Source organism: Belonocnema kinseyi, chromosome 5 (genome assembly GCF_010883055.1).
Source record: "Belonocnema kinseyi isolate 2016_QV_RU_SX_M_011 chromosome 5, B_treatae_v1, whole genome shotgun sequence".
Classification (NCBI taxonomy): domain Eukaryota; kingdom Metazoa; phylum Arthropoda; class Insecta; order Hymenoptera; family Cynipidae; genus Belonocnema; species Belonocnema kinseyi.
Window position 1 is genome coordinate 89,126,792 of NC_046661.1, and position 26,494 is coordinate 89,153,285.

General features: G+C 28.0%; 1 protein-coding gene across 1 annotated transcript in view; it reads left to right on the forward strand.

Annotated features, from left to right (window-relative positions):
- Positions 1-26,494, forward strand: part of LOC117173770 (octopamine receptor-like) — a 184,605-nt gene that overhangs the window by 149,070 nt on the left and 9,041 nt on the right. Inside the window, exons 9-11 of the mRNA XM_033362412.1 lie at positions 10,106-10,375; positions 12,225-12,469; positions 17,656-17,783. Coding sequence (XP_033218303.1) covers positions 10,106-10,375; positions 12,225-12,469; positions 17,656-17,783 — 643 coding nt within the window. The remainder of the gene's footprint in view (positions 1-10,105; positions 10,376-12,224; positions 12,470-17,655; positions 17,784-26,494) is intronic.

A 26,494-nucleotide genomic window follows, 5' to 3' on the forward strand; every position in this document is an offset into this window, starting at 1 on the left:
ATTTTGAGCCAAAAAATTCTCCGGCTTAGAAATAAAAGAATTCATTAAATTATTAAAATTTTAAAACAGAAAAACAATTTTTTTACAAAACTGTTAAAATTGTCTGCGAAAACCTTTAAATTTTACCCAAAAAGGACAAGATTTTGGCAAGAAGTTTAATTTTTGTAAAGTATTATAAAATTTTCACATTATAGTTTAATTTTTTATGAAAAAATATAAATTTTTTCATTAAAAAAATAAATTTGCAAACAAAGCATTAATTTTTTATAAATCACCTGAAATTTTAATTGGAAAATATTAATATTTCAAAATAAAGTTAAATTTCAACCAAATAGTTAGAGTTTTAACAAAAAAGAATGGTCTTTGAACCGAGAAGTTTGATTTTTAACAAAATCAATAGTTTTTCACACAAAAAAAAGTTTACAAATAATTAAATTTTTAACCAAAAAATATACAATTTTTAAGAAATTAAATGAATTTTTTATCCAAAAAGATAACTTGTTCACAAAAGAGTGGAATTTTGAACCAAAAAGTATTTTCTAGCATAGAATTGAAAAAAGTTAACCAAATTATTAAATTTACAAAAGAGTAAGACGAATTTTCTATAAAACAGTTGAATATTTGGCGAGAAAATTTAATTTTTAACCCAAAAGGACCAGAATTTTACACAAAGTTGATTTTTTCAAATTAAAATATAATTTTTGTAAAATATACTTGAATATTTAATTTTATAGTTTCATTTTCTAGGAAAAATATAAATTTTTTATAAAAGAATAAATTTCCAATCAAAAAAATTAATTTTCCACTGATCAAATATAATTTTAATATAAAATTATTAATTTTCAACAAGAAACTTCATTTTCACTAAATAGTTGAACTTTTACCAAAAAAGCACGGTTTTTGAAGAAAAAAGTTTAATGTTTAACAAAAAAAGATAATTTTTCTTAAACTTTTAAATGTTTAAACATCAATAGTTTTTCACTAGAAAAAATCTCAACAAATAATAGTACTTTTAACGAAAAATCATAACATTTTAATTAAAAATTGAATATATACACGTTCAGTTGAAACCTTAAGGAATCATCCAGTTGAATTTTCAACTAAACAGATTAAATTAGTCAAAAAATAAATTAATTTTTGAACCGAAAACCAGAATTTCTCACTAAAAACTTTAATTTTGAATCAAAAAAAATTTTCCAGAGAAGAAACAAAAAACTATTCTAATTGTTATATTTTTAAAACAGAAAGACCAATTAAAAAAAAGTTAAATACACGGAGAAAATATTTGAATTTTTATTAAATGAATTACAAAATAAATGCATTTTCTGAAAAATATACGGATTTTCAGGTAAACAACAATATTCCTATATGAAGAATATAAATTTTTAATAAATAGTTGATTTTTGAACTGAAAAAGATCAATTTTAATCCAAAAATGAAAAAGCCAAATTTTTAATTGAATGAATTAATTTTTTAACAAAGATATCATTTTTCAAGTAAACTGATGAATCTTCAATAATAAGAATGTATTTTCAAAAATATAGTTTAACTCTAAAGCAAGTAGTGGAATTGTCATTTTGAAAGATAAATTTTCCACAAAAAAAAATATTCAATAAAATACTTAAATTTTATACCTAGAATATTAAATTGTAAAAAAATATATAAGTTAAGTTTTCAGTTAAAACAAAAATTTTATGTGTTGCAAAATGCGATACGAGTAAATTTGTTTATGAAAATAATTATAAAAATATTAATTGCTACATTTACGTGATCCTACGAAAAAACCAGTATGAATTTAATTTTAATAGTACATTAGTAAAAAAGTAACGAAGCACCCTGAGGCAGAGATTTTGTAGTATCGATTCCGTCCTTTGAAATTGCTTTCTTGCTTCCACCTTCGTGGCACAAATTTGCAAAAACGTTTGCTATCGTTCCCTTTTCTTGTATCTTGTTATCTCTCACATCCTTGCAGCATCCGATAATTTCTTACTTCTCTGGAAAATAGCTTTCCAACTGTTTTAGTTTTTCCTGCACCATTAATTAGAACACATTGAAGATGTGAATTCCAAATATGGATCAGAAGCACCAAGCAACTACAAAAAGAGTTTCTTAGAGTATTAAAACATTAATTTAATCATTTAAACCTTCTCTTTCCATACTTTCCGTCCTTTGCTACCCTTTCTTTGACCAAATTCCCCGTCCCTTACGTCATTACACTCCTATCACTTCCTCTTCTTCCCCTCACTTTGACTGTTGTCTTTTTTTCGTAATGTCCCTCCTCTGATCTCCCACTTTAGTTCATTACGCTTTCCCTATTTCTCATTCCTCTCCTTTCATGTACTCTCATCTACATACCCTCACTTTGAAGCAAATTCACGTTTTATACTTCTACCTTCACCACTCACCCTCTCTTTCTCGTCCCTACTTACCACAACGTATTCTTCCTACAGCCACTCTCCTATACTACTTTCTATACTCCTAATTCCCTCTTTACTTTACCTCCATAATGCTACTTCTCTGTCTTCGACTCTTCCCCACAGTTACCTCCACAACACGATTAATTTTCTGCTTATTTCACAAAATTCTTTTACTTCATCTGCCCACACTTCTCTCAATGGAATTCTCCTAACTTTCGTGTCCTTTATTTCCCTAGTGTCTCTTTTCCGTTATGTCTATAACATAACGTCCCCTTCTGTTCGCCATCGTTCCTCTACTTCTACCTCCTCTACTCCCATCTGCCTACTTCGTCGCTGCCCTACTAATTTTCCCTCTACTCTCTATATTTCCTTTACTTTTTATGTTTTACTTCTCCTGTCTTACTTCCCATGTGCTACTTCTTTTACTCTTCTTATCCTATCCTACTTCATATCCTATATTTCTCATACTTTCTTTTTCTTTCCCTACAGTTACTCCTCTAGTGTCGCTATTCTTACTTCTTTCTTTACCTCACCTTCCTAAACCTACTTTTCCCTCTTATCGTCAAGTTAAATCACTAACAATTTTTTCCCTCATTCTCTATATTTCTTCTACTGCGTACCACCTACTTCTCCCTTTACTTCATTATCTTACCTACACTTCTTCCTTCTCTACTCGTACCGATAGTTATCCTCACTTTCCTAATAATTCTCGTTTAAGCTCCCTTACCCTTCTCTCATTATGACTACTTTTCATCCCTTTCTTTCTATAGATTACCTCTATTAGTCTGTTATCAGACCTTCTATCTCTCTTCTTATTCTTCCTTTTACTTTATCTCGCTTTTTCTACTTTTCGTACTACTCTTCCTTAATGACCTTCAATTCTCTGACTTTCCCTTTTCTTATTTACCCTCTCTTCTGCTTTTTCTACCATCCTGAAATCTATTTACCCACTCTTAATCTATTGTCCCTTCCTATACTGTCTCCTTTACTTCACAAGCCTAGAGCTACTTTCTCTGCTACTTTTTCCCCTACTCACTTTCACTTTTCCCCTAATTTCACACAATTTCTCCCCTACTTAACTGCCCTTCATTTTTCCCGCTCCTCATCTAACCTCACCTCTCCTATCCCCTTTCCTAACGTCACCTCTCCTATCGCCTTTCCTAACATTAACTCTCCTACTTCTAAAACCTTACTTCTAATACTTGCCCTTCATATCACTTTTTCTACTCTCTTCCGGCAAAGTGCGACGGACTGACGGATACCCTACCGAAACTATTAATGTTTCTGCCCGGAACTGCGAAACCCTAAAAAAACGGAAATTGTAAAATTATTCTGCTCAATTTTAAATTTCGTTTTGGAGCAGGTATAGCAAAGGATATACAAATTTTTGTTTGATAGGATGGTGAAAAATTTCGTTTTTTTGCATCCTCCAAATTTATCAAAGTAGAAAAAAATATATTTGTTTTTGAATTTTTTAAAAATTGTCAATATTGGATATAGTGTCCATTTCAAATCACACAGGGTTCTACGCTTGAAATCATGAAACCTCTAGAGTAAGAAATATGTAGTTTTTAAAGAAAATTAAGCGATACGTATTTTTTCGATTATCAAAAAAAAAAGAAAATATCTAAAAAGTTATACGTATTTGAATTTTTGTTTAGTTTTCATAAATCTGACTTCATTATTTTTTAAAAATTTGTTAAATATGAAAAAAAAATATTTTCTGGTAAACTCCACCTTTTTTATTCTTTCAACAAATTTTTTAATGTTTCTACTAATACCAAAAACACATCTTATATGTATCATGCGGGCTAAACCATTTTTTGAAGGCAAGAGAATTTTTGTTTTTAAAACGTAATTTTTCCATTTTTCGGGCATTTGTCGGCAGAAAAATTCGGTTTTTCAATGCCAGTATTTTCAGATGGGAACTTAAAGGGAATTTCAGCAACATTCATAGTAATTTGATAATTTTTTATCATTTTTTTAAACAAATTTGATGAACAAGCGCATTAAACAGGCATTTGTCTACAGAAAACTTCCTTTTTCTTCTATGTCAACAGTTTTAATTAGGATATCGAAAAAAATTATCTTTCCATCGACAGATGCTTGAATAATGCATTTGTTTATTAAATTTGATTTTAAAAAAATATAAAAGTTACCAACCAATTATGAATTTTGCTGAAATCATCATGAACTTCCTAATTAAAACGACTGAAATAGAAAAAAACGAATTTTTCCGTCCACAAATACCCGAATAATGCATTTGCTTGTTGAATTTTTTTTAAAAATCATAAAATGTGTAAACTCATCATGAATGTTGCCGAATTTATTTGAAGATCCCAATTAAAAGTCTGATATCGAAACAAAAAAGAATTGTTCCGTCGACAGATGCTCCAATAATGCATTTGTTTATTAAATTTGTTTTAAAAAAATCATGAGATGGATAAAAAAATCATGAATTTTGCGGAAATTGTCATGAAGTTCCCAACTGAAAAGACTGCCATTACAAAAACAGAATTTTTCTATCGACAAACGCCCAAATAATGCATTTTTGATTAAATTTGTTAAAAAAATCATAAGATTAATCAAAAAATAATGAACTTCACTAAAATTATCATAAATGATCGAATTTTAAAAGATATTAAATTGTTTAAACAATTATTTTTGTTAAAATTTACCGATTTTTATCTCGCCCTGAGTAAAAAGTTTAAGGAAAGTTAAGGAATTACTATTCTAAAAGGAAATTTCTATGAATAAATATATGTTAATTACAAATTTTATTGTATTATAAAAATGTTGTGTATCAAAAACAATTTTTAACAAAGCAAACTGCAAAAAATAAAAATTAGCATCAAAAACTCGCAAAATATAATTCTTCACTTACGGGGCTGTAAAAAATCAAATTTTGATATTGTCGAAAAAAAGGTAATATCTATTTAAAAAACAAACTTCTTAAAAGTTCTTTAGCTTAGTTCAAAAGGCAAATCTCTATAGTATTTTTTTAATTATTAAGATTTTCGTATTTTTTTCTCTAGATTTTGCCCCGGGGTCAATGTTGTTATAAAAAAGTTGCCAAATTTCAAATAGATTTAAATATTTATAAATATAATTTCAAATTATTTATCAGCTGTTTTTGCTGTTTTTATAAATTAACATTAATATTCTGAAAAATGTCAAATTTTCAACCAAATTTAACAAAATAGTTCAATTTTGAAATAAAAAAGATTATTTTCCAACCAAAAATTGAATAGCAAGACGAATTTTCAATTAGAGAGCAATTTTTTACCAAAACTGGATTAGTTAACTTTTCAGTTAAAAAATTTGATTTAAAAAAAAACGAATTTTCTACAAAATATAAAAAAATTTTAACGAACAGATTAGTCTTCGACCCAACGAATTGATTTTTAAGAAAGTAGTTAATATTTAAAACAAGTAGTTGCATGTTCTACAAAATACGAAAAAATGGTTAACCAAAATTTAATATTTAATGTTTCAAATAAAAAAGAACGCATTTTTAACAAAATAGTTAAACTTGTAATCAAAGAAAAAAATTTCGAATGAAATAATAAATTTTCGACTGCAAAACCTCAATTTTTAACAAAATGGTTAAAAATTCATCCAAGTTGTTATATTTTTTAATAAAGAGAGAAATTTAAAACAAAAAATAGAATAGTTGAATTTTCAAGAACAAAATATTTTTTGACGAAAAATGTAATAATTGACAATTCTATAAGAAAAACTTTCAATTTGAGATGAATAATAGTAGAATTGAAGTAAAAAAAGAAACGTGTTTAAAAAATTTTGTTTATAATTTTAACCAAAGGGATACATATTAAACTTAAAGTAGTTGCATTGTTAACTTAAAAAGAAAAAGTTAAGACCAATTTTGGAATAGTGCAATTTTTAAACAAAACCATTATTTTTAGAAAAAAATGTAATAGTTGATATTTCTAAAAGAAAATATTTAAATTTTTAAATAATAACCGTAGCATTCGTCAAAAAAAAAGAACGAATTTCCAACAAAACAGTTATACTTTCAAATAAAAGAATGAATATTCAACTTAACAAAGAGGAATTTTGCACTAAAAATTAATCATTTAAAATTTCTCTAAATTTTAATTAATTGATTACTTTTAAATTAATTTTCAAGAAACAATTGAATTAAAAAAATAATAATTTCCAACAAATAGTCCAAAAGTTGATATTTCTACAAAAAAATTTTAACCTCAAATCAATAACCGTGGAATTCAATCTAAAAAGGGATTTTCATCGCAATACGAATATTTTTAATGAATGGGATAAATTTCGAACTCACATGATGAATCTTCAACCAAAAACCATGTATTTTTAACAAAGTAGTTGAAAATTTAACTAAGTTGAATTTTGTAAAATTAATAGTCGATATTTTCAACAAATAAAATTTTAGTTTTTAAATCTAAAACACTTGAATTCAACCGAAAAATATATATTTCCAAACAAATATTTAAATCGCCAACCGATGCTCATTGATTTTTAGGCAAAAATCTACATTTCAGTCCAAAAAAGTGAAAATTTTTACCAAAGAGATGAATTTTGAAAAAAGTGTTGAATTTCCAACCCAAAACCCCATTTTTTTAAAGCAAAACATTAGATTTTTCAAGCAAAGGGACAAATTAAAAATAGTGTAGGTTTATTATCCTAATTATAACATTTTCAACCCAAAAATAAAATTTTTAATCAGATAAAAATTTTTCAACCAAGAATATAAATATATAATATAAAACAATATAAAATCCTGATGGATTTGACTGCTTATCGCTAACGAAAATAATGTTTTTATTGGGATCCAAGAAAATAGGGGGAGGGGGGGGGGTGGCAGAGCTTGAAAATACCACAAAAAATCAGATATTTTCTTGGCCTATTCTAATGTTCAATTCTCGATCTTCACTCGTATCATTTTATTACTCACATAAAAAGGATAGGATTGGTAATAAAGAGAGAGGGCAAATGATAATGAAAGGACCTTAGTCATAAAAAATAATGCTTTTGAGATAACTAACCACCCAGGTTGAAAAAAGCATTCTGTTGACGGTAACCCCAATCTTAATAGATATTTATTTTATACCTTTTTTTCAGTATTCTTTTTTTTTGAACGAAAAAGAAACAGAGTTGAGTAAATGGGAAAATTTAAAATGTAAGAGACCAAATATATTTTATACAGTATATGGACAGCTTTTAGAGATGGCCAGTGTAGCGTGTGGGAAGCTCTGAATAATAATGCGAAATTATACCCAACCTTGAACGAATCAGTTCTTGGATTTGATCAATTGAGTGAGAGCTCTTGAAAGTTTTTTTCCACCTTAAGCTGTTTACGAAACAAATCTGTCCTTTAGAGAGAATAGAAAGTCCTGAAGTGTCTGGAAAATTTAAATAAATTTTAAAAGAATTTCAAAGTACACGACGAGCGTCTAAAACAATGGTTTTATATCATTTCAAGACATTAATTGAGTCATTCAAGCTTCTACCTTACATACTTTCTCTTCTCTTTATCTCCTACATTTTGCTACTTCTGCTCCCCTCACTTTGCTCCCCTCCACCTTCCCCAACTTCTTTCTCCACTACTTCTCCCTCTCCTGGCTTCCTCGGCTAACAATCCTATTCCCCTAATTTTCCTTTACTCTACCTACTTCTTTTCCCCTTATTTTTTTCGCTTTTCCAAACTTCCGGTACCACACCCTCCTTATTACCATTTACCCAATTTCTTTGATGTACACTCTTCTTATTATTCTGACGTCGCTACTACTTATTCTCCCCAAATTACCCTTTTCTCATCTATCCTAGTTCTTCTAGACTCATTTCTGCTATATTATTCTAGTTTACCTCGCCTACTTCCCCTCACTTCTCCTCCATCCTCTCCCTTAATTGCGTCTCGTTTTCTAACTTTCCTTGCCCTTATATCCTACACATTTTACTTCGTTTTTCATTCATAATTTTCTTTGCTTTTACTTTCTATAATTCACCTTCCTTTATTTCCTTCTACTTACCCAAATTTCATTCTCCTCACTTCCCCTACCTATGTCTCAATTATCTTTCATCAACTCTTCTGCTTTCTCTTATTAAGTCTCCTTTATTTTCATTACTTCCTCTACTACCCTCCACTTATTTTCCATTAATTCTTCACGTTTCTCTTTTTTATTTCTCATTGACTTCTCACACTTGACCTTTACTCATATTCTTTACTTCTTCTTTCCTTACTTCCATACTTTCTCTACTTCTCTTTTCCCTCATTTCGCTTAATTTTTTCCCCTAATCTCCCTTAATTTTCTTTGATTCCCTTCCCTTAACTTCTCCTGCTTCCTCTCCATTCATTTCTCATAAATTTACCTACTACTCCTGCCTCATTTCCCATCAGTTATCTTACTTTCCATCTCCTTACTTCCCCCGCTTATCTACCAATCATTTTCTATCCATTTGCCTAACTCTTCTTTTCTCATTTCCCTTTACTTTTACTAATTACCCACCCTGAATTTCCCCTCGCCTTCCATATGATTCTTCCATTGATTTTCCCTGTACTTCCCCTTCCGTGACTTCTCCTGCTTTCCTCTCACTCGCTTACGTTAATTCCATTACTTTTACTTCCTTATTTGTTCTTTACTTCCCATACTTTATCTTTCCTCATTTTCCTAACGTGTTCTCTCCCCTCTTCTCACTTTCTCTAATTCCTCTTTTCTCATTTACTCTACTTTCTGTGCTTTAATTTTTCATTACTTACCTTACTTTTCACTGCTCACTTCCTCCACTTTATCACCCCTCACTTTCACTTAGCATCCCTACTTCCTCTCCTCAATATCTCAACTTTAAAACTCCTATATGACTTTAAACAATCTAAAAGCTTTTAAAGTTTCTTCAAATCTTTTTAGTTCTTCGAAATTTAATTCAAATCCCCTGGTATTCTTAAGAAATCTGAAAAAATCCTGCAAAATTCGAAAAGAAAATTATTTTAAATGAAGTCCTTTCAGATCTAGTTAGTCTCTTTGAAATATTTTAAAGTCTGATATAATATTTAAAAATCCTACAAAATTGTGTGAAATACTTTAAAAGCCTACGAGATACTCTGCAATCCGTATATATTTTGGAATTCTCTAAAATAATTTCAAATTCATTGAAATCTCTTGAAATCATGAAAACCCTTTTGAATAGCTTAAACTTCTCTACGTTTCCAGCATTTATTTTACCTCATTCATCCTACCTACTCTCTCTGAAGTTCCTCTACTCTATCTCTCCTCACTTCCCCTATTCAACACTCTACTCATTCCTCGTCAATTTTTCTACTTCCCATGCTTGATTTCTAACTCACTTTCCCTACTTTACCTTCCCTAATGTCCTCAGCATTCTTTCTGCTTTCCCTTCCCTTATTTCATCTAGTACTCCTTCTCAAATTTCCTTTCAATCTTACTACTTTCTCTTCTATGTTTCGCTTTCATTTCCCCTATTTCTTTTATCCTCATTTCACTTCTTCCCTATTTTTTCATCAATTACCATAAACTTCACATTTTTCCCTACTTACTCTACTCCACTTGAGAGATGTTAGCTGGTGGTTCCCCTCATTTCCCTTCTTAAAACAAATTTATATTCATATGGTACCACTCAAGTTACTTTAATTCGTTAATATATTAAATCAGCCAATATTTTTCTTCTTTATTTTTAAGACAAGAAGAATGCAACCAACAATAAAAAATTCGTCAAATTTGGACGTAAATGTTAACGTAAGTGTGAGCATCGATTTAAACCACATTGCAACGATACCTCGATCTCGTGGTGCAAGCGCTAACGGGGGAGCAAAAAGGGGTAGTTCAATTTATCGAGAAACAGAAGAAACTGGAGGAATCGAAGGTCGAAAAAATTCGACCTACACCTTTGGTAGGCAACATGCCATTCGTAGTAATTACATGGGAAAGAGCATCGAAGCTAAAAAGAAGGTAATTTTAATTGATCAAATTTGGTTAATAATAGTTGAATGCCATCTTTGCTGGGTTCCCGAAAAAATCGCCTTCTAATTGATCTAAATTTGACAATGATTATAAAGAAGATTTTTTAAAATGGTAGTAGGGTCTAGAATCTTTGTTTTGTCTGAGGAAATGGGAGGAAAAATGATTGGAGTGAAAGTAGGAAATTTGAAAAAAAGTGAGGGGAGAAGAAGTTAAAGAAATAAGGGAGGACAAGTGAAGGAAAATAAGGGTGGTTTAGTAGGGGATGTACAGGTTAAGTGAGAGGAAATTAAAAAAGGATCAATATTGTAAGAGACAAGAACGGAGAAAGGAAGTATGAGAAATGAGAGGAAATGCTGGACATTTATTGATGCTTCGTTTCCCATCCTTTCCCCAAATATATTCTCTAATTCCCCTTCTCCTTACTTCTCTAGCTCACACACTTCTACCCTTAATTATAGTCATTTCCTCTGCTTTCTTTCATTTTCAACCATTTCTTTTACCTTCTCTCTCTCTCACTTCCATTAACTTTCACAAAATCCCATTCCTTATTTCCTCTTACTTCCTTTACTCCCACGTTCCTCATTTCCCATCATATTCGATCGGTTTCCCATTTCTCATTTCCTGTCACTACCTTCACTTCGCAACCCTTACTTCCAATCATTGCAAATGCTGCGCTTACTTTCCCTTCTATTATTTCTTATATTTTTGTCTCACTTTACAACTACTCATTACCCCTTACTTCTACTTTCGTCTCACTCAATTTCCAACTTCTTATTTCTTCTAGTTGGCCTCCCATTATTTTTTCTTACTCCTCATACTTCTGATGCACTCATTTCCCTTCACTTTTCATATTTCCTGTACCTCATTTCTCTTTTCTTTTCGTATTCTTTTCGTATTCAAAAATTAGTTGATAATACGGCACATGAGGTAATGTAACATATCGGGTTAAAGTATTAGGTAAGGGTAGTATATTGAAAATGAAATGTAACAGAGTATATTACGGTTTCTTAGGTAATGTGGCATATGGAGAATTTGGTTCAAAATATGTTTTTGGCTTAGGCTCTTGTCACGCGGCCATTTTATTTAAAATTAAATAAGGCCCTATAGGCCCCGCACAATGGTAATATAAAAATAATAAAACAAACACGGACCTTCGGGCGCCAGCCTTCATAAAGGCAATTCTGAAGTCGTAATTCAAAAAAAGGAACTTTCGGGTATTCTTACTCGAATTCTCGAATCAAAGATAGGCGACAGAGAAACCAAAATTCTGAAAATGCCTTAAAATAGGCTAGCTCAGTCCTTAGGTAGAGAGGGAGGTTCCCAGTGGACACAAAGCTTGACGACGACTTTACGACATCGTTACGACATCTTTACGACATCTTTACGACATCTTTACAACATCCTATGTCCATGTCGTTTCGGTGTCTTTACGATATCGTAAATAAGTCGTATGTTCGGACAATGTCTTTACGATATCGCAAAGACAGCGAAACGACATGGACATATAATGTCGTAAAGATGTCGTAAAGATGTCGTAACGATGTCGTAAAGGCGTCGCCAAATTTTGTGCCCACTGGAGAAGCTAATGTGCAGAGGTAGTGAGAGGGGTTTTAGGGGTTAAGGGGCTCATTTGTTAGGTATGATTGTAGGAAAAAGGGGAAGGAATTGGAAGAATGTTTAGAGAGTTGGCATGGATTATAAGAAGGGTAGCAGGGGTTAAGGAGCATGGTTTGCAAAGATGGTTGCAGATGTCAAGGTGCTTTGGTAATTTATGTGCTCTGAATTTGGAATGAATTTCGCATAATAAGAGGAAAACTTTCTTTTTGATGAATTTCAGGTCATTAGAATGCTCTTCGCGATCGTGTTGGAATTTTTTGTCTGTTGGGCGCCCCTGCACGTAGTCAATACTTGGTATCTGTTCGCGCCAGATCTGGTTTACTTGCACGTTGGAAGCACTGGTATTAGCCTCGTGCAGCTCTTGGCTTATATTTCCAGCTGCTGCAATCCCATCACATACTGCTTCATGAACCGGAAGTTTCGGCAGGCTTTTCTCAGTTTATTCGACTGCTACAATTGCTGGCGGTAAGTCGAAACGTATAATACAATAATATGGTTTTCTTGTTGGTATGAAAAAAAAATTATAAAGCTGATAGCGCTTTTTCCATTTTGTTCGGATTTAGTTAGTTGGCATCGTTCGTAGCTCCTCTTGCGAAAAAGCGTCGAAATACAAGTTTTCCAAACGGTATTATTTCTAAACAAAAGCGTTTCAAATTGTACACTTTTAGATTAAATTTGAAAAATTAGATAACTTTATTAGATAAAATTTGAAATTATATCACTTCTAATGTAAAGCTTCTAAAACGAAACAATTATATTTTAAATTTAAGAATCGCAAATTTCAATGATTTACGATTATAAGAAAATTTCGAAAATAGGACAAGTTCACAATGTTAGGAATGAAATAATTTCCGATTAACATTTTTAAAATGCGATCATTTAAATTTCAAAGGAATCAAAACTTTATTATTTCTAATTAAAAACGTTCCAAATTGACAAATTTCAGATAAATTTTTTTTTAATGGACAATTTTATTTGAAAGGAGTTTCAGTTGTCTCATTTTTAATTGAAAGCGTTTATAATTCAACAATCATATTTTGAATTTAAGAATCTCCCATCCGAATAATTTACGAATAAAATTTCGAAAATAGGACAAGTTAAATACTTTAAAAATGAAATATTTTCAGATTAGAACTTTGAAAATTCCCAACAGCTTTCTTCTGCAGATTGTCCTTTTAGTTAAAAATTTTATTCTTTAGTTGAAAATTTAATAATTTTATTAAAAATCTTCCATTTTGTTCGCAAATTGTTTACAATCCTTATTTTGTTGTTAGAAAGTAAACTGAAAACTTCTTTGGGTACAAATTCAAATCTTTTTTTTTAATTCATCTGTTTTAGGAGAAATTTCATCTTTCTTGAATGACAATGTAACTTTCCGGTTAAAAATTCGCCTGCTTTAGCAGAAATTAAGTGTTTTTTGGGTGAAAATGCAACTTTTGGACGAAAATTCCACAATTTTGTTAAAAGTTATAATATTTCGTTGGAAATTCCACTGTTTAAATTTAATATTCGGTGTTAAAACAAGAATTGAAATATTTTCTGAATAAAAATACAACTTTTAAAAATTTTTGTTTTTGTTCTTATTTAATTAAAAATCCATTTATTTTAAATAAAATGCCATCTTTTTTGGACAAAAATCCAACCGTTTGATTGTAAATTAAACTATTAAACAATTTTTCATTTGACTACTCCGTAAAAAATTTACTTTTTGTTTAAACTTTATGTTTTGGCGTTGAAAAATGAAGAGTAATCTTTTCAGGATCAAGTTCCACTTGATAAAAAAAAATTGTCTGACTTCCACTGTATTCCTTAAATTCCATTGAATTTCTCGAATTTATACGAATTATGTGAATCCATTTGATTTCTCCAAAATACTTGTATTCCAGAAATTTTTTGAATTTCCAGAATTCCTATCAATTTTATTAACTATCTTGAATTTGTCTAAATTAATTAAATCCCTATTAATTTATTGAATTTCTTTCAGTTCTATGACTGATCAGGATTCCTCTTGATTATGTGAATTCTCTTAATTCTTCGAATCATCTACATTTCCTGGATTCATTGAATTCCTTTGAATGCATCGAATTCCCGTGAAAAATTGAATTCCCCTAAATTCCTTGAATTCCACTTAATTCCTTAAATTCCCCTGAATTCCTTGAATTCCTCTGCATACCTCAAATTTATCTGAATTCCTTGACTACCTCTAAATCCCTCAACTTACCGTGAATTCATTGAATTCCCATGTATTTCTTGAATTCCTTGCAATTCCCAGGAATAACAATAATTATTATTATTTCATAATTTCCTGAGTTTTTTAAAAGTCCTTAAATGTCTTCAGTTATGTCAATTTTCTTGATAGTTTGAATTCTTGGAATTCTTTGCAGCTCCTTAAATTCCTTAAATTATATGAAATTTTCTTATTAATCTGAACTCGTTAATTTATCTGAATTTACCTGTATTTCTTGAATTTCTTAAATTTCTCTGAATTCCTCAAATTCTCATAAATTCCTAAACTTATCCTGATTTCCTTAAATTATCCTTAATTCCTCGAATTATCCTGAAATCCTAAAATTCCCCACTATTTCTCGAATTCCTCTGAATTTCTTGAGTTCACCCAGATTTCTTGAATACCCTTGAATTCAGCTTTATTCCTTGAATTCCCATGAACTCTTCGAATTCTCCTGAATTCTCGAAATTCCCCTGAAATTCTCCAAGTCTCCTGAATTCCTTGAATTCTTGTAAATTCCCTTCAATTCTAACAAATTTCCTTGAAGTCTTCTGAATCCCTCGAATTTTTTTAATTCCTGCGAATTATGTGAGTCTATTTGATTTCTCTGAATTACCTGAATTAAGAAATGTTTCAATTTCTAGAATTCCTATAAATTTTATGAGCTTTCTTTAATTTTTCTAAACTAATTGAATTTCTATTAATTTATTACATTTTTCTCTGAATTTCTTGAATTTCTCTCAGTCCTCTAACCTTTCTCAATTCCTCTTAATTATGTGAATTCTCTAAATTATCCGAATTATCTTAATTACCTGCATTCATTGAATTCCCCTTAATTCTTCTAAATGCATCGAATTTCCATGATTAAATGGAATTCCCCTAAATTCTTTAAATACCTCTGAATACCTTCAATTTCTCTGAATTCTTTGAATTCCTCTAAATCCCTCAACTGCCTCTGATATTTTTGAAATTCCTTGAAATTTTCTGAAATTTTTTAACTATCTTAATTTCGTTAATAATTTGAATTGCCTGAATTTGTCTGAAACTCCTTGAATTCCTTAAAATATATGAATTTTCTTAATAATCTGAATTCTCTTAGTTCTTTGATTTAAAAAAATGATATGAATTATTTGCTTTATCTGACTTTCTCAAAATTCCTTGAATTTCTCTGAATTTCTTGCATTCCTCAGAATATCTTAAATTCATACAAATTTCTCGAATTCATATAAAATATCTGAATTCCTTGATTCATCTAAATTTCCTGAAGTATCTGAATTATTTTTATTATCCTATATTACCTTTATTTTGTGTATTATCTGTATTCTTCTCAATTTTCATAATCATCTAAAATCTTTCAATTATCCAAATTACCTGGATTCCTTGAATACCCCTAAATTTCCAGGAAAACCTGGAAAACCTAGAATTGTCAGGGAATTTTTATAAATCTGGAAAAACCTGGAAATGACAGAGAATTTTTTTTTAAAGTCAGGGACATTTTGTCTAGAGCGTACTTGATTTTTTTTAAATTTGAATTATAAATATGAAAAACAAATGATCCTATATTTGTAAAAGTAGTTATATATTTCTTTATTTAACTATTTTGTTAAAAATTGTTCTTCTTTTCGTTTGCAATTAATTTGATCAAAATTAATTTTTCTACTGACAATTTAACTATGCCAGTCGATTATTCCATCATTTTGGTTAAAAATTCATCTCTTTGATTGACCATTAATTTTGTTAACTAAAGATTTAACTAATCAATTTTTGATTAAAAAATGCTATTTTTTAGTTTGAAAATCCGCCTTTTTGTAGAAATTAATCTTCAATTATCTTAGTGAAAGTTAAAATTTTTTTTCAACATTCCTTTTTTCGTTTGAAATTTAACTATTTCAGTTAGAGATTCTTCATTTTAGTGAAAAATATAATCAGTTTGTTTGAAAATATAACTTTTTTCTTTAATTATTTTTTTTGTCACAAATTATCATTCTTGTAACTGAAAATGTAACTATTGCAATTGAACATTCCATCTTTTTAGTTAACAATTCATCTCATTGGTTGAAAATTCATTTTTTAACTGAAAAATTAATTGTCGAATTTTAGGCTGACAATTAATCTTTTTTGGTTAAAAATTTATCTCATTTGATAGAAAATCCATATTTTTGGTTGAAAATTTATCTGTATGGTTTAAATTTCGAATATTTTAAATAAAATTAATCATTTTTCTTGAAAATTAATATTTTTATTTAAAATTAAGCTTCTTCGAAAAATATACTTCTTGTTTAAAAATTTATATTTTTGGTTGAGAATGCAAGTATTCCAGTAGAATATTTATTAGTGGAGTTGGAACATCATCTGTTTGGTTGCAAGTTGAATTCTTATGTTAAAAGTTCTGTTAAAAAACTATTCAATTTTTAAAAAATAATTTGCACTTTGCTTTTGTTGAATATTAATCTCCTCGGTTCAAAAATTAATCTTCTTGGTTCCAAATTCAATTATTCTAGTTAAACATTTATCATTTTAGTTAAAAATTTATAACTTTGAAAATCCAACTAATTTATTTTAATTAGTTTTTTTTTTGGAATTTTGTGAACTAAAAATGTAACTTGATGTATCTTGTTAAGTTGAAATTTTGTGTATTTTATTGAAAATTCGTCTTCTGGATTGAAAATTGATATTTTTAGTAAAATAAAATTAAACTAGAGCTGTTGAAGATTTATTATCTTAGTTGAAAGTTCATTACTCTGATTGAAAATTTGTTGTTTTTTTGTGTGAAAAATTAATTTCTAACTGAAAATTTAACGCTTATTTTGGGTTGGAAACTGATCTTTTAAAAAATTTAAGATTCAAGTAATTGGTGTAAATTAATTTTGTTAAATTGAAAATTCGACTATTTGGTTCATACTTCATCTATTTTATGAAAACATCGTCTTTTTCGGAAGAAAATTAATCTTTTTGGTTGAAAATTTAACTACTTGTTTAAAAATTAATTTATATTATTGAAAATGAAATATTTTTACTTAAAAAATTACGATTTCAAAGCGGTTTAAATTGTGTTTAATACAGTATTATTATTTAAATTCCTGGGCCTTAAATTCTTCTAAATTTTCTTCAATCCCTTTGAATTCCTTGAAATCTTCTGAATCCCTTAAGTTCCTCTAAATTCTTTTATTTCCTCTATACTTCTTTAATTTCCCTGAATCTCTTTTAATTTATCTGAATTACTGAATTCCTTTGATTTTCTGAACTACCTATATTCCTTGATTTAATTAAACCATTTATATTATTTTATTTCCTGAAATATCACAAATAACACGAAGTTCATGAATTCCTATAAATTATTATAAGCCATTAGATCTCGTAAATTTCCATTTCATCCCCTTTTGAATGTTACGAGATACTTTGAAGTTCGTGGATTTGTTTTCAGATTACGATGTGGGGATCAGAACGCCTCCGCAAGGGTCACGAGAAATATTACACACGCTGGAAATAGTGAAGTCAGTGCAAACGACTCTGCGATTTACTTAGGACGAACATCCCTTATCGGGAAATCTGGTAAATACTAATTAAATGTTATTTAATAAAAAAGTACTTTTAAATTTAAAAAATTCATACTTTCAATAATGGGGAGTTTAAATGGATTCTTTCTTGAATTAAAAAAAAAAACTTGTTGGCTGAGCAATGAAAAATTTAAATTTAGTTTCTATCGATATATCTTAAATTTGCTTTGTGAGACACATCTGCGCTTTCACTAAAAGCACTATAAAATATTCTACGCAGTTTTTAAAAATATAGGTTTCCATAAACGTGAATAATTCAAATGGCTTTTATTTCAGTTGGAATCGTTTCTCTGTATAGAAACAAATATTTCGTATTTTTTATCAAGAAACGTTTTGAATTTCAAATATTCTAACGTATGTAAATAAATACCAAATATTTAAATTATATTTAAAAATAAAAAAGTTCAATTGAATGGTGAAAAACTGAATTATTTGCTTCATAAATACAAATTGTATTATTTATAATATTTTTAGTTTAGTTTTTCTACTTTTATTATTTTATAATATTTGTACAAAATTTTATAAAAAAAACAAGCTTTAATAAACATAATATTCTTTTATTTTACATTTATTTTTATTTATTTATTATTAAAAGAGGAAACTGGCCCTAAGTCGGCACTATCGATCATGAAATTTAAAAAAATCGTAGTGGTCCTAAGTAGTTACGAAAAAGGTAGTCCTTAGTCGGCACTTTTTTTTGTTCTTATTTGTGTTTCTTGGGAAAATTTGGACGCATAGATTTGGATTTACTTGTTTGGCATCGTTCGTAGCGCCTCTTGCGGAAAAGCGTCGAAATACAAGTTTTCCAAATTTAATGATGTTATTTCCAATTAAAAACGTTACAAATTGTACACCTTTAAGTTTAATTAAAAAATTAGACAATCTTATTAGAAAAGTTTGGAAATTGTAAAATTTCTAATTTGAAGATTACAAAATGAGACAATTTTATTTTAAATATAATAAAAATCACGAATTTCAATGATTTAAGATTATAAGAAAATTTCGAAAATTGGACAAGTTCAAAACGTTAAAAATAATATATTTTCAGAATAGTATATTGAAAATTCGCAACAAATTTCTCATGAAGATAATCCTTTTAGTTATAAATTTTATTACTTGGTCGAAAATTTCATAATTTTCTTTAAAAGACATCAATTTTGTTTATAAATTCTTTAAAATTCTTATTTTGGTGTCGAAATGTAAACTAAACCCTTCTGTGGGTGAAAATTGAGCTAGTTAAAAAAAAATTTCTTTAATTCGCCTGTTCTCGGAGAAATTTAATCTTTCTGAAATAAAAATGAAACTTTTTGGTTGAAAATTTAACTCTTTTTTTGAAAGCTTGACTTTTTGATTTTTAAATTTATCTGCTTTAGCAGAAATTACATCTTTCTTAGATAAAAATTCAACTGATTGGTTGAAAATTCCACAATTTTGTTAAAAAGTCATAGTTTTTGGTTAAAAATTCGATTGTTTAAATGTAATACTGGGATGTTGAGAAATGAACTGAAATATTTTCTGGTTGAAAATTCAACCATCTTCTTAAATTTCTTTTTATTTAATTGAAAATCCATCTGATTGAAAAAATGTCACCTTTATTGGATAAAAATGCAACAGTTTGGTTGAAAATTAAAGTTTTTGGTTAAAAAGTCATACTTTTTGGTTAAATATTCTACTATTTTCTTGAAAATTTAACTATTTTGTGAAAAATTTACTTTTTTTAGAAGAGTTATATTTAGGTGCTAAAAAATAAATTAAAATATTGTTTGGATGAAAGTTCTAATTACAAAAAAATTTGACATTATTATTTTAAATTCATCTGTTTTAGTAGAAAAATGTAGTATTTTTTGAAAAAAATGCAACTATTTGGTACAGAATTAAACTATTTTGTTAAAAATTCATCCTTTTTTTTAACGTATCTTTTTGACTTAAAACTTTTTCTTTTATAGAAGAATTTTTTTCAATGAAAATGCAACTATATGGTTAAAAGTCATTCTTTTTTGCTTGAGTATTTAACTAATTTGATTGAAAAATTGGGTTTAATCACTTTGTTAATAAATCACTTTTTTTCTTAAAGATTTCAATTTATATTTGAAACTTCATCTCTTTAGTGGAATTTTTGATTATTTTGTTAAAATTTAATTTTTTTAAATTGAAAATTCAACTACTCGGGTAAAAGTTGAACTACATTGTTAACAATTTATTTTCTTGATTGAAAGCTTATGTCTGATTGGTAATTGAACCATTTATTGGGAAATACTTCTTTTGGTTTAGTTTATTGTAATAATTTTTTAATTAAATTAAATTAAATTAAATAATTTTCTTAACAGAAAATGTCACTTTTCTATTTTTTTAATATTGATATTTTTTAGTTGAAAATTCGTTTTTTTTTTTTGGTGACAATAATTTTTCAGTTGGAAATTTCATTTTTGTTGGGTAAAAATGCATCAGTTTCGTGAAAAATTAAGTTCTTGCTGAAAACTTTTATTTTTTGTTTGAAAATTCAATTTTTGTCAAGGAAATTTGTCTTTTGGCTTGAAGGTTCAATAATTTAGATTAAACTTTTATTTTATTTTAGACTGAAAAATCTTCATTTGTTAGAAATTCGTCTTTTTTTGTTTTAAAATTATTTTTGTAACTATGACACTTTTTCTTTGGGAATTTGTCTTTTTAGGTTGAATATTCAACTATTATGTTAAAAATGTCAGTATTTTGTGAAAAGGCCATCTTTTATAGAAGAAAATACATTTTTTGCTTGAAATAAATTTAAAAATTCTAAATTTTTACATGAAATACTGTTTTATTTCGTTTAAAAAATATGTTATATTAAAAATTTCAAAAGATTAAAATGCTGGGATTTGAATACAGAATATTTTAGATGAAAAATTACTCAATGAAAAACCAGAGAATTTTGAGAATGTGCTCTGTTTCGTATTTCTCCGCAAGAGGCACTACGATCGATGCAAACTAACTAAATCCGAACAATGATGACAATATTGGCAACCTGTGCTACTGCGCTTGCGTTAGGGCTGCGCACTGATGTCTGCAATAGGCGCGCGATTCAAAATTACTTAAGACAACAATTCTTGTAATTTAAGTGAATAATTATTAAAATATGAACAAGAATATACAAATTGTGTAACGTTTGATTTTAGATAGAAAAAGTTATAACACATCTATTATATACATAACAGTTTATTTTCATTGAATTTCAAAGCCCAACTTATATTTTACAAAATATTTAATTTGAAAAGAAATTTCTTGGAAAAGTGATTATCATTATTATATTCTGCATTTAACTTCTTCATATTAAGCTGCTGAAATATTATAAGGCATTTCAAAAGATGTACCTATTAAAAAATGTTTTGTGAAATATAAGTCAGTCTTTAAAATTCAATGAAAATAAACTGTTATTTATCAAATATATGTGTTATTAATTTGTTTCTTGTCTAATATCCAAATTTACACAATTTGGATACATTCCTGTGCATATTTTAATAATTATTTATTTAAATTACAAGAATTGTTTTTAAATGTAATTTTGAATCGCGCGACACGTGTGGCCAACCATCGCTCAGCCCTAACGCAAGCGCAGTAGTACAGGGTGCCACCATTAGCATCATTGAATCTGAATTAACGCGTCCAAGCAGTGTTCGTAACCAGTGCCCCGAACTTTTCTACACATACGTCGCGTTCGGTCTCTGATTCGTTGCTGTTCGCGCGCAATTTGACATGCTAAAAAATAACTTTTTTTATTTTTTAGTATGAATAATGTCATTTTATCTTATATAAATGTTTATTAGACCAATATTAATGAATCTTGATCTAAATAAAAATGTATTAAGTGCATACTGTGTAAATAAAAAATATCCTTTGGTACATACTTGCATTTTTCTTGCATATTTTTCATTATTCGAAAATGTTGTTATTTGCAGTTTATTAAAATATTAAAATGCATTGACAATCGGTTTTTCAATAGAATTATATTAATTAATACAAAAATTTATATATTTAGCAAAAACAACCATACCACAACAACCATAACACAGTACGCACTTACTTATTTATTAATATATAATTATTTATTAATAGCAGTCTAATAAACATTTATATAAGTTAAAGTGACATTATTCATAATAAAAAATAAAAATGTTATTTTTTAGCAATTCAAATTGCGCGCGAGCAGCAACGAATCAGAGACAGAGCGCGACGCATGTGTAGAAGATTTCGGGGCACTGGTTATGAGCACTGGGTCCACGTTTTGCGGGAGTGGGGTCTCCTTATACTACTGCGTGGTTGCTTATCTATAGTAGGTGTCCATTTATTTACTGTGCTTTATCATTGACAATATTCCTCATGTTTTTTCACTTTTATTGCTTTGAATTTGTCAATCTCCTATTAAAACTTACATAACCTTACTTTTTTCACATTTAAGCGGAAAATATTATGTGCTGTCTCACGACCGAGGGGTGCCGGCATAGGACCACCATTTTGAGAAATAACAAAAATCGACTTTTTCAATTTACGCTGCATTGTGAGCGCAAAAACAAAGATGTTATAAACGTAGATGCGGTACGGGGCATCAGAGTGGGGAATTATATATAGGACATCACATTTGGTGCCCTATCGAGGTGCTGCTCTCACCTGATTACGAAATCGAATTCTGATTTTCTCATTCTTCGTCAAATATGACGGGAAAGCAGTAGTAAAATGCCTTGAGGTTAGAAAGGTTGACATGTATCGCTATACATATGTATAAACACGGAACTACCGAATAAATAATAAATTAAATATGAATAGCGCAAAGTCTAGATGCACCGCAAATACATATTTGGAATAAATATTGGGGAGAATTATATGATACGATGACAAGAAATAAACTGAATTTTCAGAGTAATACTCTAAAAAATTTGTTTATGTTTATACTTGATAAAATCGTAATTATTATTATTCCTAATATTTTCATGTTTCTACTAAGGACTAATATGATTGTTTAAATTATAATGTTTTGTACTTTGAAGTTCAATTTTCATTTCTACACTGAACCGAAATTTGTGTAAATTTAATAACATACAGAATTTTTTGGAATTCTGAAACCTGAGACAGGTTTTTTGTGCATAGTCTTTTTTTCAAAGTACAAAAAAAGTCATCGAAAAGTGACTTTTTAATTAAAAAAAAAGGAAACTGTAAGATAAATTAGTTCTGAACAACTTTTTTTTTGATAAATATATATTTTTAAATTAAAATAATCAAGTATTTATACAGAGGAAAAGCTTTTTCAATGTTTAAAGTTTAAAAAAATTATTCTTTAAATTCAAAATTACCACAATTGAAAACATTTATATATTTCTGGATGTAAAATTTTTGTTGAAAGTGCTCATGGTATCTTTTTTTAATTGCAAAAAATGTTCTCAAAAATCGAATGTTTAATTAACAAAACAAAAAAACTTTGAGATAAATTAGTCCTGATCTAAATCCTCCACATTTTTCTTGGGAAATGTTATTAGGGTCGAAGTAAATGAAGGGAGACATTTTTTTCGTTTAAGCGCACGTGTTGTTGCATTAATTTGTTTATGCAATTTTTACAGAATTATTTCGATTTTAAATTCAAACAATAATTTATAAGAACTTTAAATATTGAGCGAAAATTTTGTTGATAAAAATACTTTATTATCGAATTTTTAATAAATAAACCAGATTTATTAAGAATAAATTTGTTAAATTCTACAATTGTATAATTAAGAAATATACCAGTTATGATATTTTATAATTATGAAATCTTATTATTCGAGAATTTAAAAATTCGGTAATATTATAAGAGCTTCAGAAAATTCCTACTCGGGAATTTTTTTAAAATTTTATTATGCTGGAATTACACAGCGTCAATAATGTTATTTTTTCAATTTTAACGTTAAAATTTATGTTTTCAAAATGCTGGTTTATGGTTTAAATTTTAACAATTTTCGTTACAAATTATAGGTTAGGTCAAAAATAATAAATTCTTGGATTCGATATTGATAAAACACGACAAATATTTCAATGAAATTAAAAAATTCGAACTCTAAAGCTAAAAATTTTTCCATCTGAAGTAATAAAAACTAAGCTGCAAATCGTGTTAAGCCATTCTAAGCCAGAAGTATTAAAAATTAAACGATTACATTTTTGTTGCAAATCATAACACTTCTTAAATTAAAAGTAAAATTACTTTAATTTAAAATAGTTTATAAATGCTGAAAAATCTTGTCCTTAATCTCACACAATATAAATATTTCCTTAAAATATTTCAGGTTCGTTGTTGATAATTTTTTAAACCTTTTATATTTTCAACTTATTCGAGTTTTTTCCAGGAATAATAGATGTTTCAAATTTATCATACATCAAAATTGAGGAATTTTACTTTTAAATGACTTTTTTACATTTTCATTAATAGGAGGTATTAGATTTGTTTAAAATTTGACCCCCCCCCTCCGTTTTTGTCAAATGTCCACGTTTTGAGACCCCCCGAATCCGAAAAATAGGTTTTTACGAATGTGTGTTTCTATATGTGCGTGTGTGTGTTTCTGTAGATTTTTAGCTTTTTAGCACGATAACTTTCGAATGAATTGACAGATTGGATTGGCCTTCATTATACTCTTTGAGTGTCCTAAAATAAAGGTCAATTTCGTTAGCCAGATATTTTGGGTGAAAATTAAAAAAGTGAGCGTATTTTGAAAATTTTTGAGACCACATTTTTTTAAATTTAAAAATTGTCTCTACGGATATTCATAGTATTCAATCAGACGAACAATTTTTTTTAATGACTTTTTTTAATAAAACCAAAATTTACCACAGTATTAGTATTTACAAAATTTCAAAAAACGAAAGAAAATCAACATTTTAAGCCAAATAACGCATGATATGAAAAAAAGTCAAGAGAACAAAAATGTTTCTTTTCCAATGCCCCACAAGATTGTTAAAACACCTTTTTGATTTTTCTTAAAAAGTTGAAAATTCAAAATTTGATCATACCAACAATTTTTGAAACCACATTTTTTTAAGATTTCAAAATTTTATGAGCAATTATTTATAGTACTCAGAAACTCAAACAATTTATTTTCATGACTTTTTCTATAAAAACAAAATTATCAGAGTTAGAGCATTTTAAATATAAAAAAATAAAATAAAATGAACATTTTAAGCCGAAAAACGCACGATATGAAAAAAAGCCACAAAAAGAAAAACGTTGCTTTTTGAAAGCCCTTACAAGCTCATGATAACAACTTTTTTAATTTGGTCGAATAGTTAAAAATTCCAAATTTGATTGTACCAAAAATAATGAAAAATCCACAAATTCCATTTTTTGGTCAAACTATGCAAGATAAAAAAAAAATAAGCTGACATTGCGCGCCCTGGCAAGACCTACAAATTTATGACAAATCATTTTTCGATAAGATGCGTAGATTTTGATTTTAGTCGTAAAAAAAACATTAAAAATAAAAAAAAATTTGTTGGACTAGCGTCACACGCTACGGGGAAAAAATTAGACCAAACTTGTTCATCCAAAAAAGAGCTATAATTTTTTATAGGGCACGTAGTTTTTGTTTTAGACGTAAATATTAACATTCAAAATAAAATTATTAAATGACATGAAAATGACATGACGTACAAACTAAAATTAACAGACAAAAATGTTCGTCTGAAAAAATCTATTCATTTATTATTAATCATTTTTAGATAGGACGAGTAGATTTTGTTTTAATTGTAAAAAAAATAAGATTAAAAATAAAAAAATTAAATTTTTGGAAAAAGGACAAGATTAAAAATAAAAATAAATGATAAAAAGAACGAAATAAGAATTAGTATTATTCAATTTTTATGCATATTATGAATTGTAATGATAATAATTATAACGATAAAAGTTTAGTTTTTTGTTTAATTTTGATTACTTGATTTCTAGTTAGGAATCTTAATTGAACAGTGAAATATTTCTTAATATTAAGCAATTGTTCTTTTTCTTTACACATTTTCAAATTTGAGACTAAAACAATATTTTAAAATCTAATAAAAGCCTTTCATTAAGTATACGTATTTATTTTGAAGTTATTTTAAATTAAAAATGGGTGATTAAGTTTTAATAGGCGAGTTTCCATTTGTTTAATTGCTAAGACTTTTCACTTGAAACAGTTTATTTTTTAACGTTAAAATTGGAAAATTCTTCAATTTTAAACAAATTCCGAATCGTGCTGTGAAATTAATTATGTTTAACTTGTGAATCCTTGGTGTTTACTTTAATTAAAAAAACAATTGTAATTCATATATGCAGTTGATAAACTAAAAACAATTTCTATCTAAAATTATAAATGTGAAATACTTCTAATTTTTACTTTTTTCAGTCTTCAAAACTGCATTTTAAAATTCGAAATGAAAAATGTACGCTTAAATGGTAAAACTTAAACGGAAAAGTTTTCGGAAGGATGAAAGTTGCGAAAATTGGAAAGCTCAAATTTACCAGAAAATGCGTTTGCGTTTGAAGTTTAGCTTTGAAACTTGAAAACAAATTGTAATTTCGTGCTTATCCAATTTGGAATAAAAATTTTTTTCAATTTATAATAGATTTGTTATTTCATTTATACAGTGTGTCCCATATTTATAGGGCCACCCCATTTTTTAAGGATGATTTTTTTTCTATTGAAACAAAATGCACCAAATATTTTGAGTGGATAAATGAGT